The sequence below is a fragment of the Pelodiscus sinensis genome, chromosome 2 (assembly GCF_049634645.1).
Source record: "Pelodiscus sinensis isolate JC-2024 chromosome 2, ASM4963464v1, whole genome shotgun sequence".
Taxonomy (NCBI): domain Eukaryota; kingdom Metazoa; phylum Chordata; order Testudines; family Trionychidae; genus Pelodiscus; species Pelodiscus sinensis.
Genome location: NC_134712.1, coordinates 248,625,648 through 248,642,809, shown reverse-complemented (window position 1 = coordinate 248,642,809; position 17,162 = coordinate 248,625,648). Strand labels below are relative to the sequence as shown.

At 48.6% G+C, this 17,162-nt stretch overlaps 1 protein-coding gene across 4 annotated transcripts in view; it reads left to right on the top strand.

The window, feature by feature from the left end:
- CRHR2 (corticotropin releasing hormone receptor 2) overlaps positions 1–15,153 on the top strand; it is a 274,374-nt gene extending 259,221 nt beyond the window's left edge. For 3 of the 4 annotated variants that reach the window (XM_075922873.1, XM_075922875.1, XM_075922874.1), the window contains one exon: positions 13,294–15,153. In XM_075922873.1, the coding sequence (XP_075778988.1) occupies positions 13,294–13,434 (141 nt within the window). In that variant the 3' untranslated portion in view covers positions 13,435–15,153. The remainder of the gene's footprint in view (positions 1–13,293) is intronic. The other variant, XM_006120580.4, reaches the window with a different exon arrangement.
- The last annotated feature ends 2,009 nt before the right edge of the window (positions 15,154–17,162 follow it).

Sequence of the window (17,162 nt, the reverse complement as noted above, 5' to 3'; positions counted from 1 at the left end):
TTTCTTTAATAGGATAACAAGTCTTGTGGATAAGGGAAAAGTGGCAGATGTGGTGTACCTAGACTTTAGTAAGGCGTTTGATACGGTCTTGCATGATATTCTTATCAATAAGCTAGGTAAATACAACTTAGAGGGAGCTACTATAAGGTGGGTGCATAACTGGCTGGATAACCGTACTCAGAGAGTAGTTATTAATGGTTCACAATCCTGCTGGAAAGGCATAACAAGTGGGGTTTCGCAGGGGTCTGTTTTGGGACCGGCTCTGTTCAATATCTTCATCAACAATTTAGATATTGGCATAGAAAGTACGCTTATTAAGTTTGCAGATGATACCAAGCTGGGAGGGGTTGCGACTAATCTGGAGGGAGGGTCATAATTCAAAATGATCTGGACAAATTGGAGAAATGGTCTGAGGTAAATATGATGAAGTTTAATAAAGACCAATGCAAAGTGCTTCACTTTGAAAGGAACAATCAGTTTCATACATACAGAATGGGAAGCGATGGTCTGGGAAGGAGTATGGCAGAAAGGGATCTAGGGGTTATAGTGGACCACAAGTTGAATGAGAGTCAGTAGTGTGATGCTGTTGCAAAGAAAGCAAACATGATTCAGGGATGCGTTAACAGGTGTGTTGTGAGCAAGACACGAGAAGTCATTCTTCCGCTCTACCCTGCGCTGGTTAGGCCTCAATTGGAGTATTGTGTCCAGTTCTTTCAAGAAAGATGTGGAGAAATTGGAGAGGGTCCACAGAAGAGCAACGAGAATGATTAAAGGTCTAGAGAACATGACCTATGAGGGGAGGCTGAAGGAATTGGGTTTGTTTAGTTTAGAAAAGAGAAGACTGAGGGGGGACATGATGGTGGTTTTTAGGTATCTAAAAGGGTGTCATAAGGAGGATGAAGAAAACTTGTTCATCTTGGCCTCTGAGGATAGAACAAGAAGCAATGGGCTTAAACTGCAGCAAGGGAGGTTTAGGTTGGACATTAGGAAAAAACCTCCTAACTTCAAACACTGGAATAAATTGCCCAGGGAGGTTGTGAAATCTCCATCTCTGGAGATATTTAAGAGTAGTTAGATAAATGTCTATCAGGGATGGCCTAGACAATATTTGGTCCATGAGGGCAGGGGGCTGGACTCGATGACCTCTCGAGGTCCCTTCCAGTCCTAGTATTCTATGATTCTGTGATTCTAGTTATTGCTCATTAATAACATGAGAAATACACAAAGTGTAGATCATATGGAAAAGAAACATCCCAAGTACAGTGCCCCTCAATAGCTCCCCCTTTCCTTGGGTGGGCCACCAAAATTCAGAGAGCTAGACAGGTTTTGTGGCTTCACCATGCTTCTTCATGCTGGGTTGCTTCTCCCTCACCATGAGTTGGAGGTGAACAGTTTTCTGGGTAGAGCAGCCCCTAACCCCTTATGATTCTCTGCCTCGTTCGTTATATGACATTCTCCTCAGCCTCCTCAGGTGATCATGGACTCTTGCCAGGTGACTTCATTGCCCAGGTGGCTTCCATACTGAGTTCCAACTTGAGGGACTATTTTGCCTCAGGTAGCACCATCTCTTTGTCATTTGGACGGCTGACTGTCAAGGTTTAATGCCCTTTTGTTGTTAGCCCCAAGCAGACCTTGGGGATACCAATATTTAAAAAGGGCTCTAGAGGTGATCCTGGCAATTACTGACTGGTAAGTCTTAAGTTAATACTGGGCAAATTAGTTGAAACTATAGTAAAGAATAAACTTGTCCGACACATGGATGAACATAATTTGTTGGGGGGAAATCAACATGGTCTCTCTAAAGGGAAATCATGCCTTACTAATCTGCTAGAGTTCTTTGAGGGGGTCAACAAATATATGGATAAGGGAGATCCAGTGGCTATAGTATACTTAGATTTCCAGAAAGCCTTTGACAAGGGCCCTCACCAAAGGCTCTTAAGTAAAGTAAGTTGTTATGGGATAAGAGGGACGGTCCTTTTGTGGATTGATAACTGGTTAGAAGACAGGAAACAAAGTGTAGGAATAAATGGCAAGTTTTCAGAATGGAGAGAGGTAACTAGTAGAGTCCTGCAGCGGTCCATACTGGGACCAATCCTATTCAACCTATTTATAAATGATCTGGAGAAAGGGGTAAACGGCGAGGTGGCAAAATTTGCAAGGGATACTAAACTGTTCAAGATAGTTAAGACCAAAGCAGACAGAAGAGCTTCAAAAAGATCTCACCAAACTAAGTGATTGGGCAACAAAATGGCAAATGGAGTTTAAATGTTGATAAATGTAAAGAAATGCACATTGGAAAACATAATCCCAACTATGCATATAATATGGTGGGGACTAATTTAGCTACAACTACTCAAGAGAGAGATCTTGGAGTTAATTGTGGATAGTTCTCTGAAAACATCCACTCAGTGTGCAGTGGCAGTCAAAAAAGCAAACAGAATGTTAGGAATCATTAAAAAAGGGGATAGAGAATAAGACAGAGAATATTTTATCGCCTCTGTATAAAACCATGGTACACCCACATCTTGAAGACTGTGTACAGATGTGGTTGCCTCATCTCAAAAAAGATCTTTTGGCCTTGGAAAAGGTTCCGAAAAGGGCAATAAAAAGGGTTTGGAACGGGTCCCATGTGAGATTAAAAAGACTTGGATTTGTCATCTTAGAAAAGAAGAGACTAAGGGGGGATATGATAGAGGTTTATAAAATCATGACTGGCGTAGAAAATATGAATAAGGAAAAATTCTTTATTTGTTCCCATAACATAAGAACTAGGGGTCACCAAATGAAATTGATAGGTAGCCGGTTTAAAACAAACAAAAAGAAGTTTTTCTTCTTGCAGCACACAGTCAATCTATGGAACTTCTTGACAGAGGATGTTGTGAAGACCAGGACTTTAAGGCTATGTCTTGACAGCGGGGCTATTTTGGGATACCGGAAGTATTCCGAAATAGCAATTATGTGTCTTTAAATGCGCCCATTATTTTGAAATGTATTTCATGCTATTCCAACCTCCCTGCAACCCTCGTTCCACGAGAGTTGAGGGACTTGTCGTAATAATGCTTTATTTTGAAGTTTGACGCTGTGTAGACAGTGCCAAATTTTGAAATGAGCTATTTCAAATTTACCTCACACAATCTATTATGCTGCAAGTGGCTTATTGTAAATGTGTGAGCTTGGGAACCTGTTGATTATAGCCACTAGCTATGAATCACCATCTAAAAGGTTTGCTATCCACCTGCCCATCTAGCAAAACAATCTTCACAATACTCATGTGGCACCTGAGGGACGTGAAGTGGGAGTGCTTCCCAGCCTCTGAATGAATGGGACTCTGTGGGCAGAGCTTGAATTGTGTGTCTCACAATGATTTCATGGCCTGATGGCTGGTGGCCTACCAGAAGAATGTAAGCACTACTATGGAGATTCCCTCTTAGCGCATGGCCATGTGAGGGGAAAAAAATCTTTCCTTTCAGGCCCCAGAATAGCAGCAAAGCCTCAGAGCTGCCGTCACCTCCCCTGCAAACGAAGGCATGACTGCAGCGCAAGTAAGAATACCTACGCCAACTTTAATCTAGCTGGTGGTAGTGAACCCACGCTGTCCAAGTACAAGCCTGCTGGGAACCCTGCAGACATACCCATGGTCTTTGCCACTGCAGCTGTTATTTGCACTAGCTAGATTAAAGCTAAAGCAGATGTAGCCACTTGCTCTGCATTCACACCTCCATTGACAGTGTAGACATAACCTAGACCCTGCACCTCACCGAGACGGGGGTGTTGTGACCAGGCAAATGCCACCCCTGACTCTGTAGCTCCAAGCTGCATGAGGGTGGAAGGAGCTCTGTGGCCCCCAGGAGGTGCCGATGCCCAGTGGAGGTTCCCTCCACTTTTGGCCCCATTTGTGGAGCTGAGCTAGTCCTGCTGTCTGCTCGACACTGCATGCTCCAGTGGAGAGGTGCTGGAATTGTCCTGATGTTGGCACTATGTGCTGTGTGTCCTTAAAGCTCTGCAGAACCCACACTGTCTTCTTGAAGAGTTTCACGCATAAAAATAAATCTCAATAGTTATCTTAGAAATTAAACCCCAGTAGTCCAGTCTGATTAGTGGCAAACGCCCATGCATTCATTACCGGAATTTGCTAATGTGGTACCAGAAGGCTAGTTTCCCGACAAATGATTAATTGTAATATGATGAATTGGAAAAAAAATATTAGGCAAAAAAGGAAAGAATTATGTGACATAAAATTTGTGGGTCGCACCATCTGCGGAGAAGAAAAAATGGCCACATGAATTGCTTTCCATAATAATAATCAACTGTATCAATTCATGTAGGAGCTATGGCTTTTATTAAATTTAGTTACTTCCCTTGCAACATTGATGGTGTATGTGGGACTACTAATGGAGAGCAATAGCTAATTAGGGGGCTTCTTTAAATAGAGATGATGTTTGAAATGAATTGGCGTTTCCAGTGGCGTGAGTAGTTAACCCTGCAGGGTTGTTTCCATAACATGAAAAATTAATAATATAAGTTGGGTCTGTCCTTGCTATAATCTTTTGTAACCAAGGAAGCTCTGCTGTCTACTTAGTTCTGATCTGTTGTGTGGCTTCTTGCCTTGGGCGGTAATCTTCCACTGTTTGAAGCCATGCATCTTTACTACATGAATGGGCTTAATTGCTCCCGCTGTTGAGCCTGAATCAATGTGCTTAGCACGCCCATTGGCTTTGATGACATGTGAGATTGTCATCGTAACAGCAAATGATCTGTGCTACCAAAGAGACTTGCATAGCCCCCGGGACAACTGATTCTGGGAAAGCTAAGGAGGTCTGTGCTCATTGACAAGAGCTTGTGAATGTTTTCAGTCTAATTGCACTTTTGCTTGTTTGCACAGTTCAAAGAAAGGGCAAAAAGGACATTGGTTGGAACAACTGAACTTGACTTGTCAATTGAGAGGGAGTTTCATTTACTGCAGATGGGGCATTGTTTAGGTTTGTAATGCTGCAGGGGGATTTTTTAAGTAATTATCATTTTAATGAGTTTTTTTAAGCCAAACTTTACATTTCAAGCATGTACCAACAATCCAGACTCAAAGATCTGCTTGGGTTTCTAAATTCTGTAGATCCCCAGATACCAGGGTGAGGAGCTTAGACAGACAGACAGTATGCTGGCAAAAACACCCAGGGTATGTCTACACATCAAAGTTAATTCGAAATAACAGCCATTATTTTGAATTCACTTTACTAGCATCTACACAGCCAAACCTCTATTTCGAAATAAATTCAAAATAGTGGAGCACTTATTTTGAATTTGGTAAATCTCATTCTACAAGGAATAACACCAAATTCGAAATAGCTAATTCGAAATAAGTGCTGTGTAGACACTTAGGGTGTGTCTAGACTACATGCCTCCTTCGACGGAGGCATGTAGATTAGCCAGATCGGAAGAGGGAAATGAAGCCGCGATTAAAATAATCGCGGCTTCCTTTAAATTTAAATGGCTGCCCCGATCTGCCGATCAGCTGTTTGTCGGCAGATCGGGGGAGTCTGGACGCGATGCCCCGACAAAGAAGCCTTTCTTCATCGACACAGGTAAGCCTGGTTTCACGAGGCTTACCTGTGTCGATGAAGAAAGGCTTCTTTGTCGGGGCATCGCGTCCAGACTCCCCCGATCTGCCGACAAACAGCTGATCGGCAGATCGGGGCAGCCATTTAAATTTAAATGAAGCCGCGATTATTTTAATCGCGGCTTCATTTCCCTCTTCCGATCTGGCTAATCTACATGCCTCCGTCGAAGGAGGCATGTAGTCTAGACACACCCTTTGAAATAGGAGGCCTCCAGCCTGCCCAGGTGCCCTGGTGGCCACTCCAGCCTCAACCAAGAACACTCCTCTCCCTCCCCAGAGCCCTTAAAGGGGTTGACTCTGGCCACAGTGTCTGTGCCAGCTCCAAGCCTGCCAGCCCAGAGCCAGCAGTCACTGCCCCTGACCCAGTGGCCCCAAAACATGAGCCAGCAAGCCACTGGCAGCCAGCCCTCCGCCCCTCCCCAGGAGCAGTCTGCCAGCTCCCAGGAGCCTGCCAGGGCCTGGAGAAGGTGGGCGCCTTCCTGGTCCAGGGTGGAGATCAGGGTGGACCTTACTTAGGTTTGGGGGGAATGCCCCCAATGTCCATGATCTCCGCACTAGATGGAGGAACGCAGCCATCTATGGCAGGATGGCTGCCAACCCGGCCACCAAAGGCCACATGCGAACCCAGAAGCAGGTTCGCATGAAAATCAAGTTGGTCTGGCAAGACCTGAGCCCTGAGCTTCCCCTCCCCTTTCTTCCCCTTGCTTTCCCCTTCCACCTCCCTCCTCCCAGGTTTCCCCCTCCCCTCTCCCATCTCCTTTCTCCAGTCTCACCATTTTTACCCCCCCTCCCCAGTTTTGTTAAATAAAGAGAGTTTGTGTTCATGAAAATACGTGTATTTTATTTGACATCAGGAAGAAGGGTTAGGGAAGGGTAAGTGGAAGGACGTGAGGGAGGAATGAGGAACAAACCCCCAGTGGGGCAGACCAGGGAGGCTCTTAGTGCTCCTCAGGGTGGAAGCTCTCCCACAGGGCCTCCTGGATACTGACAGCCGCCCTATGGACCTCCTGGATGGCAGCCTGCAGAAAGTGCAGCCAGGCTCACATCAACGCATCCAAGAGAAGCACCAGAGTGCCCAGGGGCAGCTCTGGCTCCATGTTGCAGAGTGCTGTGGTGTCCCGAGTGAGGGCAACTAGAGCATACAGAGACACAAATGCTTTGCTGTCCCTCATCGAGGTAGGCAAGCAAGCAGGGAAAGCTGTCTGGGGTGGGGGTCCCTTTAAGCACAAGCCTCAGATAGCCTCAGGCAGCAGCCACACAAAGTAACTCCTGACCTAATGCCTTGCTGGACCTGGTTCCAGCTGGCCTAAAATGCAATTAAGTGTCCACTCAGTGTGGATGCGCTATTTCAAAATAGCAAAACACTATTTCAAAATGCATTTTATGTGTAGATGTGTTATTTCGAAATAAGCTATTTCGAATTAACTATTTTGCAATAAGATATTTCGAAATAACACTGTAGGTGTCGACATACCCCCAAACTGCTGGGTGCGAATAAAGGAGTGGAATCTGGTTGAGTGCCTGGGGAGATGAAAGAGACACTGGCGGAGGATTTAGTTAATAGCTTTGGCTCTAATGTAGAGGATCTTCCTGTATAACTCTCGGACTCTCTTCTGAACCTCTTTGGTGCGTAAGGAGAATTAGGGCAAAAGTCAGAGACTAAGTACAGCAGACCTTGTCCTCTCACCCAGATTATAGGGTGAATTTAATGGAACTTCCGTCCAGCTTCTCCAGGAGTCATAGCCAAAATCCATTTGTTACCACCTCCCCTCCAAAACCCCCCCACAAAACCAAGTATTACATTCAGTTGTCTCAACTAATAGCACAATGCTGGGCCCTAGAACAGAGCAGGATTCATTCCATGGAACTTGTTTTTATGGAACATTGCACTAACTCTTGGTCAGATGCAAAGCCCACTGAAATCAGTATGAGCCTCTCCATTTACTTCAGCAGCCTTCATAGAATCCTAGGGGTGGACGAGACCTCAGGAGGTCATTGAGTCCAACCCCCTGCTCAAAGCAGAACCAACCCCAACTACATCGTCCCAGCCAGGCCTCTGTCAAGCCAGGAATTAAAACCTCTGGGGATGGAGATTCCATCAGCTCCCTGGGTGTAACCCATTCCTGTGCTTCACCACCCTCCTTTGGACCAGACACAATGGATCTAGAAGTTGTATCCACCTACCCACTAGCAAAGCAATGCTGAATACTCCAAACCCATGTACAGTTAGGTAGAGTGGTCCATACTGTGGTCATCCCATCTTAACTATTGCAGCCTATTCCTCTCTTATCTACCCAATTCCTACATCACCTCCCTTTTATCGGTATGAAATGCAGCTGCCAAGATCTTCTCCCATTGGTCTAACCACACTTCCCTTTCTTTGAATACATCCATTTGCTCCCTCTATTCTGCCAGATCATGTTCCAGCTTCATGTCTTCAACCCAAGGCCCTTCCTGGCCTTTTATTGACTTTATTATTATTTAAGAGTATTGCCTTCCCGCTTTCCTTTCCACGTCTTCCTTAGCACACACTTCTACTTAATGGCTAACATACATTTGCTGACTACTGTGGTCAAGGGAGAGTGGTGTGGGTTTTATCCCTCTCTCTTCCCTTTGATGATCCTTATGGCTGGTCGTGGAAACTGAGGTGCCCACAGGAGTCTCTCTAATAAGATGTGATCCATAGAAGGTAAAGGTTTGAGGATGCCTTAGTTAGGTCATTCAACCAGGAACCAGAAACCATAACCAGGTGACTTCCATGACCAATCCCTTAGTCCAGATTCTATAAAGCAATTAGCGAACTACTCCCAAAAAACAGTCCATGATAACCTATAGGCCCAAATGTGCTGGTAAATATTATTTGACCGCCTATTCCAGGTACTGAACATAATCAGTTTGCAATTTGCAAAGGGCAGAGTCAAATCACATAAATAAATTGTTTGAAACAAATGGTTTGTCCAAACAGTTGCAGCTTAGAGACCAGAACTATGTGATCCACTAGCGCACACAACCTCTGCTACCTCAAGTGACTGACGCTTATAGAGACAAAAGTGGCAATTTTTATTTCTCCTGCTGTTTCTTCAGCCGTTGATGCTGGTGTCTGTGTCTTTATGCATCCATGTGCCATGATAGGCTAGTGTTATGAATTTCGGGTCATCGATATCCTAAAACTGTTGCTAAGAGCCAATGATTGACTCCAGAAATGCTTAATACATAGGTACAACATCTGTCGTAAAGCGATCACTTCAGATGTCAAGCCGATTATTTTTAAATGTTGGTGCTATTTTTTTCCCTTGCTATCTCCCCATGGGCTGTATTAGTGGGGGTCTTTTTTAACATTCTGCTATACCTGATCCAGCTATTTTTTCCCTGAAGTGCTCTGTACAAAAGTCCAGATTTAGCTAAGCACATGCCAGAGTTTGTTTTGAGCGTTGGGAGCAGAGGTAAATTGAGAATTTGATTTTTCTGCTGGGGCTGTAGACACATTGGGCTAGATTCGCTATAGGATTAAAATGCCTAGCTCCCACTTTCAGTGCCTAAATCCCAGAATCAGGCCCCACTGAGGTGTGAAAGACCCCACTCAGCTGCCCCCAAATGCCATCGGTTCCTCGTGTGGTGCCTACATTTTTGCAGCAAAAGCTCCCGAGGTGTCTGTTTCCCCTCCGAGCAAGCACACAGCTATCTAATGCCAGATGGTTGGAGGCCTAAGCCCAAGTACAACACACGGCCTGAGGGAAAACAAATGTTCCTTGCCTAGCCTAACTCACCTGTGGGGCTGGATCTCCTAGAAGTGTTCGGACCTCACTCCCTGGATCAAGCCCCTAGAAGGTGAGCTGACACAAAATGGCCATGAAGAAGGAGCTGGTACCTACCTCATAACTTCAGGCCAGTGGTTACATCAGTCACCTGGCCTGTGGGAGACCCCAGGTCAAGTCCCACCAGTGCCTGAGGAGAATGGGTCTGAACAGGGCTCTCGCCCGTGTGTGCTTGGGCTGTGGGAAGCCCTCCTTCTTCCGTGCAGTATAAATCACGAAGTGTGGGGGGAGCGGGAGAGTGTGATTTTGTAGGCTGTCGGGCGGGGCTCCCCCAGAGCCATGAGGCCCAGAATCCAGCCTTCCTCTAGTGACATTTTTTAATAATCCAAAGTGGAACAGCTTCCACAGGTGAGAGGGAGGTATGTCAGGATATCCCTTAGCCCAGAGAGAGGGGGCAGAACCCAACTCACATCCCTACTTCCCCTCAGGTGCTGGGGGAGGGGGGGAATTTGACCCATGGGTCTCCCTCGACAACCACTGGGCTGAAAGGGACACCCTCTTGTAGCAGCCCAAGCTTCAGGTGCTGAGGGGGGTTATCATGTAGCCCTCCCTTGGCTAGTTGATACAGCTCCCTGCCTAGAGCGCTGGCTTTTATGGATCCCATTTGGAGGCGCCGTCTCTCCCCATTCATGGTATAGGGAGTTGAGGTGTTGTGAATCCCAGTGATTGTGCAAAAATTAGGCCTGGTGATGCTCAGAGGCACCATATCTGCTTTGCCTTGTTCCTTTCACCCAGGCTGGGCACGGTCGGCTTCTGAGTGGCATTGCCCAGTGGGTGTCAGCTCCTCTCCTCAAGTGTGCAGCCTGTTTACACTGGCAGGGCCCGTAAGGCGCAGCTCAGTACGGCCTTTCTCACACGTCTGCAGCAAAGGCAGCATGTAGCCCCCTGCTTGCTGAGACGCACGTCTTCGTCTCCAGCTCCCTCCCTTTGCCTGGCCTGGCTTGCAGCTCCCCTCATCAGTCTAATCCGGCCTCTTTAGCCAGGTAAATAGCTGGTCAAAACAAATGGCACAGAGGCGTCCAGGGGCTATTAAATAGCTGCTCGTTTCCATGCTCCAGCAAAGTGGTGCTCCAAGAGCATCTGGGCTGCATGAGTTATGTCAGGACTGCCAAGCTGTCTGCCAGGGAGTTAGCCATGCAGCCCCATGAGCATCCTTCTCTGTCACGGGGCTGGGGGAGGGGAGAGGAAATTCCCTGATTGGGAGGGATTTTTTTTTTGGCCCCCTGCACAGGGTGGTTTTCACGCCTCCCTCGTGAAACCTCAGCCTCTGGTGAAATGTCTGGGCGTGAGTATGGTATGTGCAAAGCACGTGCTGCGAAAGAAAGGGAGGGGGAAACCCACCGTCACTTCCCGCCTACCCAGAACCCCTTCGATTCTGCATGTTGGGGTGTCATCCAACATCACAGGCAGGCAGGGCTAGAAGGGCCCTGGAGAGGGCATCCAGTCCGGCGCCCTGCCCTGAGGCAGGACCAAGGCAGTCGAGGCCATTCCTCACGGGTGTTTGTCCAGCCTGCTCTCTAACACCTCATGGAGGGGGATGCTCAGCTCTTCATAGTGTGTGTTCACCTAAAACCAAAAGGGGGGAAATACCCCTCCCTGCTCCTTCCTTGAGCCACAGCCTTCCCCCTACCCACACATGAGCCCTCGTGGGAAGGGCACCAGGGCCAAGCTGGTGGTGGGAGAGGGTGTCCGACGAAGGGCCACCCCTCTGCGGAGTTTCCTGGCAGCACGGCAGCTCATAAGACAGCCGCCCTGGGAGGGCCCCAGAGCTCTCTAAGCCATTCCAGGAGCCGCAGGGCAGCTAAGGTTCAGGAGGGGACGAGGGTGGCTTTAAAGTCCCCTTCACGAGTCACAGCTTAGGACTCACCCCAGATCTCTTCAGTGCCAGCCCAGTGCCATAACCGCACCTCCATCTTTCCCCTTCAAGACACGAGAAATAATTTCCAGTATCTATAAGGAGGAGGGAGAGAAATTGTTCTCCTTGGCCTCTGAGAATAGGACAAGAAGCAATGGGCTTAAACTACAGCAAGGAAAGTTTAGGTTGGACTTTAGGAAAAAGTTCCTAACTGTCAAGGTGGTTAAACATTGGAATAAGTTGCCCAGGGAGGTTGTGGAATCTCCATCACTGGAGATATTTAAGAGCAGGTTACATAGACATCTATCAGAGATGGTCTAGATGGTGCTTTGTCCTGCCTTGAGGGCAGGGGACTGGACTCAATGGCGTCTCGAGGTCCCTTCAGTCCTAGTGTTCTGTGATTCCTTGACTCAGCTAAGGGGGTATAGCTGAAAGGATTTAGAAGGCAGAGACATCGCCATCCTGTCAGTTTGCCTGCTCGGCATATTTGAGAGCCCTTCTGTGTTGCGAGTCCCCCTTTCCCTTCAGCCAGGCTGCTGTACGGATGGAGACTCAGTCAGTTGCCCTTGTCGTGCGTGTGACCTTCCCACCCAGCAATAGGAAAGCATAGATACACCTAGGCCAGCCAGACTTTGTGTGTGAGCTGGGACGTGCCACGTACCACACTGCAGGCCTGAGTTCCCTGTCTGTGCCGGCGCTCTGTGGGGAGACATCCGCTGGAGATTATGAGCAAGGCTACGATTTTGTCATGCGGGTTGTGGAAGTCACAGAAGCCAGACTTCCAGGGAACTTCCATGACTTCGGCCTGTGGCGGTGTGGGGCTGTAGGGTTCCCTGTCACCGCAGTACCTTGGAGCCCCCTGCCAGCTGCAATGAGGGCCCCCACACCCTCATGGGAGAGCCCCCCCAGAGCTCTGAGTCACTCTGGGGACCCCACAGCTGCTCTCTGCTACGAGTGACAGGCTCTGAGCCACTGTGTGGGGCAGAGCCCCCCAACTGCTGTGGGAAGCAGGGACCCCCAGAGCTCCAAGCTATAGGTGGCAGAAAGACCCTGCAGCTCTGAGCAATGCGCAGTGGGGGATCCCCAGAGCTCCTAGGGCCCCCACAGCTGCCCCATTGCTGCAGGTAGCAGGGTCCCCCAGAGCCTGAGCAGCAAGGGTGGGTGCCTGCTCCTCCCAATTTTGTCACAGAGAGTTTAGTAAAAGTCACGGACAGGTCACAGGCTTCTGTGACTTTTTCCTTCTTGTCCGTGACCTGTCTGTGACTTTATCCATGACAGAATCTCAGCCATAACGGTGAGGGGCTCCGGTTCTGCCGTGAGGGGCTCCGGTATTGCTGCGAGGGGCTCCGGTTCTGCCGCGAGGGGCTCCGGTATTGCTGCGAGGGGCTCCGGTTCTGCCGCGAGGGGCTCCGGTATTGCTGCGAGGGGCTCCGGTTCTGCCGCGAGGGGCTCCGGTACTGCTGCGAGGGGCTCCGGTATTGCTGCGAGGGGCTCCGGTTCTGCCGCGAGGGGCTCCGGTATTGCTGCGAGGGGCTCCGGTTCTGCCGCGAGGGGCTCCGGTACTGCTGCGAGGGGCTCCGGTACTGCTGCGAGGGGCTCCGGTTCTGCCGCGAGGGGCTCCGGTATTGCTGCGAGGGGCTCCGGTATTGCCGCGAGGGGCTCTGGTTCTGCCGCGAGGGGCTCCGGTACTGCTGCGAGGGGCTCCGGTACTGCTGCGAGGGGCTCCGGTACTGCCGCGAGGGGCTCCTGTACTGCTGCGAGGGGCTCCGGTACTGCCGCGAGGGGCTCCGGTACTGCTGCGAGGGGCTCCGGTATTGCCGCGAGGGGCTGCTGCAGCACGTCAGCGAGACTGTAAAGCCCCCAACATTAGCCAAGGAGACAGTGGGTCACAGCAGAACCCACGACCCCTTTTTTTAAAAAACTGACTGGATTTCAAGTGGGCAGCGTCCTTTTAAGGGGGGAATCCAGGTTCCTTCCTAACCCTCTCCCCCTTCCTTCTCTCCTTTCAGGTCCGCTCGGCCGCGAGGAAACGCTGGCACCGCTGGCAGGACCACCATGCCCTGCGCGTCCGCGTGGCCCGGGCCATGTCGATCCCCACCTCCCCGACGAGAATCAGCTTCCACAGCATCAAACAGACGGCCGCCGTTTGACCACGCAGCAGTCCAGCCACCTTCCACCTTTTTCCCGAGTCCCCTCTTTGTCTGTCTCTCCTCCTCCTTTTCTCAGCACGGTGCGCTCTTCTCACAGCGAGGCCCCCCCTTTTGTCCCGGTGGACATTTCTCCATTTCTGTACGACGCTGCTTTTAAGGCAACCAGCCACAACTCTAACGGAGGAGCACAGGAGGGGTGGGCGGGAGGCCGGAGAGGGAGCAGGACGAATGGGATTTAAAACTGGTGGCCCCATTTGGCAAGTGTCAGCATCGAGTGACAATGGGGAACGCAGCTTGGTGGAAGGAACGTTCGATTTTGTTTTTCTCTAAGGATTGTGGTTAAGGAGACTGTTTTGACGAAATCTCATTCCACACTTCAGCACTCAATGATTTCAACCGTTTGTCTGTCTCCTTCTTTGAGCCTGGTAAAAATCTCGCCTAGTGAGCAAGGCAGCAGGCAAAAGGAGGTCTGGGAGGGAGGGGAAGGATTGAGGTGTGTGCATCTTCTCCTCTGCTTCCTCTGCTGGACAGAGATCACTGAACTATTTAACAGCCGGCTGTTTGTCTTACTGGTGCCCGGCCTTGTTCGCACACAAGGTTTTGAAACTGACAGACTCAGCGGTGTCTCTGGAGCTCTCTAGATTATTGTGTTTCATCTCTGCTTAGCCGAATAGTTTTGAAACTGTTCTAGCAGCCACTGGGTGTCTTTATTTTCCCCGGTGGCAAGGAAAAGGACAGTGGAGGATTGGTTCAGGCTCAGCTGTGTGGCTTGGGTTTCAGAATAATAAATTAAAAGGGAAACTGTGTACAAAATACTGACTGATGGCGACGGTGATGATGTGTGTGTTGCGAAGAATGTGCAAAGTGCTGCACAGCAAGTATCTCTTTTGCGTTTTGATCTAGAGCAGACGTATCTACTAGGCTTTTTATGTGATGTTCAGAAATATTGTATATTTTCAATAATAAACACAATTCTGGGTTGGTTTCTATTGACCAAGATGTCTTTTTAGGTTGGGGAGGAATAGAAAATGGGGTGAGTCAGTTTTTCCTGTAAGCTGTGCCCTTGTGTAACCACTCAGGAGGGTTCAAATGTTGCCCAGCTGATCAGCACAGCTAAGTTTTGTTTCTGTTGGTGGTGCACATTTCCACATGCCTCCGGCACATAAAATTATTCCACACATGGGCAGAAAAATTCTGCACATGGATGGAAAAGATTACCGGGAACATTGGTCTGAGTGTTAGTGAGGGTCTACGCAAGGGAAATGCAAAACAACAAAAAATCTTGGGCAATGAGAGCCCACTTGAATTTATGGCTAAAGGGCCCTTCAAAAGCCTAGGAAATTCCTCCATTCTCAGGGTATTCCCACTGCATCACATCCCTAACGAGTATTGCTAGATGATGACCCATTGCTGTGCACAATTGCTCTCATCACACTCAGTTTCAGAGACGTAAGACGAAAACAGGTTATAAAATATCCTCTCTCACCCTAGAAAAAAACATCTTCCAGCATCTGGGTGACTGGTTCTTTTCAGGTTAGCAATGACACAGCTGGCATGAGCTGCATTTTTCCTCCTCGGATTTGTGCAGCTCAGAGGACTTTCCTGGTACATTTGATCTCTCGGCCCACACACCTCCCTGCTCACTTCAACCCCGGTGTCTTCTCTGTTGTGAGCAGGGCTGCTTTAAAGTTCGAACATGGTGTGGGAAAAGGCAGGGACTGTTTTAGCCAGTGAAATGCTGTGGCTTGCTCCTTCCCTGGATTCTTAGCTTGATTTCAGGGAATGAGCTGCGTGGACCATGAAGAAATTGTGCTGCTTCCTGGGAGTGACTGGAAAAGATACTTGCCCCTTTGGAGAGGTTAATGAGGTCACATCCATTAGGGATGGAAATTCTCATTCAAACAGTTAACTCATTAAACATTACATTGACCAGGATCCCACAGGCATGGTGCAGCAGTCCCAGCCGGGCTGAAGCAGACCCCTGTCCACAGCGTGGTGGGCCTGGCCGGGCTGGAGTAGCTCCCGCCTCCCCTCCTTCCCCCTTCCCAGTTAACTGGTTACTGCTAAGCATCACCCAATAAGGGTGATGCTTACCGGTCAACTAGTTCAGTGTTTCTCAACCAGTGGTACAAGTACCCTCAGGGGTACTAGAGAGAAGTCTGGGAGGTACGTCAACACAACTGAAATCTGGAGAAAACTGAATTTTTGTTTTACGTTTTACAGCGCTTTATTATTTTTGTACTTTTTACACCCAAAAATTTCATCGCCCACCCAGCTCCGATTAAGTTGTTTAAACAAACGTGTTGCAATGGTAGAAAAAAAAATGTGCATGTCTGAAAACTGTAGTTACTGGGAGTAATATATATTTAAAAAGGGGGTAATTTATAACAAAAGGTTGAGAAACACTGACCTAGTTAACTGGTTACATCCCTAACAGCCACATTAGGTTATTCGTCTCCTTCCGAATGCAAAATGGTCCTATTTTCATGGGGAATTTCAATCAGTACGTGGCTATTTGAAGCAGTCTGCCTTCCTGCAGAATGGAGACCAGCCAAATAGCTAACAGATCTGCTCAAATAAGCATCCAAAAGTACAGAAGCTTCTCCAGCTCTCTGAATCTCATGGGTCTGTAAAACTCAGCTGGGTGATTCACGGGTGTGATTTGAGCCCAACTGTTAGAGGTTTGCCCACTGATTCTGAGTGTTTATTCATCAAAACCCTCCATGTGACCTTCCAAAGGGCTGAACTGTTGGAGCCAAAAACTGGTCTGTCTTAGACCAGTGTAAATACACCGTTAGGGCTAGTAGCTCCAGTGCACTGTTACTAAAGAGTCTAAACTACATGGCTCCATCGACGGAGCCATGTAGATTTGTTTGTTCGGCAAAGGGAAATGAAGCCGCGATTTAAATAATTACGGCTTCATTTAAATTTAAATGGCTGCCCCGCTCTGCCGATCAGCTGTTTGTCGGCTCAGCATGCTAGTCTGGACACTCCCGCGCCGACCTGAAAGCCCTTTATCAACCTCCCAGTTATGCCTCGTAGGATGAGGTTTACCGGGGAGGTCGATAAAGGGCTTTCATGTCGGCAGGGGAGCGTCCAGACTGCCCCGATCTGCCAACAAACAGCTGATCGGCAGAGCGGGGCAGCCATTTAAATTTAAATGAAGCCGCGATTATTTAAATCGCAGCTTCATTTCCCTTTGCCGAACAAACAAATCTACATGGCTCCATGTAGCTTAGACGTACCCTTAGAGAACAATTCCCTGACTGTACCTTGAACTTTTAGCCACACATGCCCCTTTCTGCCGTCTTTACTCAAGCTGGGCCCAGGTATCTGCAGGAGCAAATGCATGCAGGTTCGCTGGTATCAAGGGAATTTTGCCCCCATCCACTAGCAGAGTAGTTGCTTAGGCATGCTTGTGTAAGAATCAGGTCATATTGCCAGCAGTCACCGCTACTCACCCTGTGTAAGGGCTGCAGATACAGGCCCAACGAGGAGTAGCCGTTCCCATACAGAGTGTTAGTTGCTGATTTGAGTTCCTGTGTCAAGATTATAACAGCACACGCATGCCTACCAAGGGGAGTTGTGGTATTTCTCTGCGGAGGGGGGAGATGCCGAAAAGATCAAAGCTAAATCAATGATGGTCTTCCTGTTGAGTTTTCAGGCTGCTTTCCGGATGTGCTGCAGTCAGGCTGTGTGATTGCAGCTCCTGGAGACAGACCCACGCT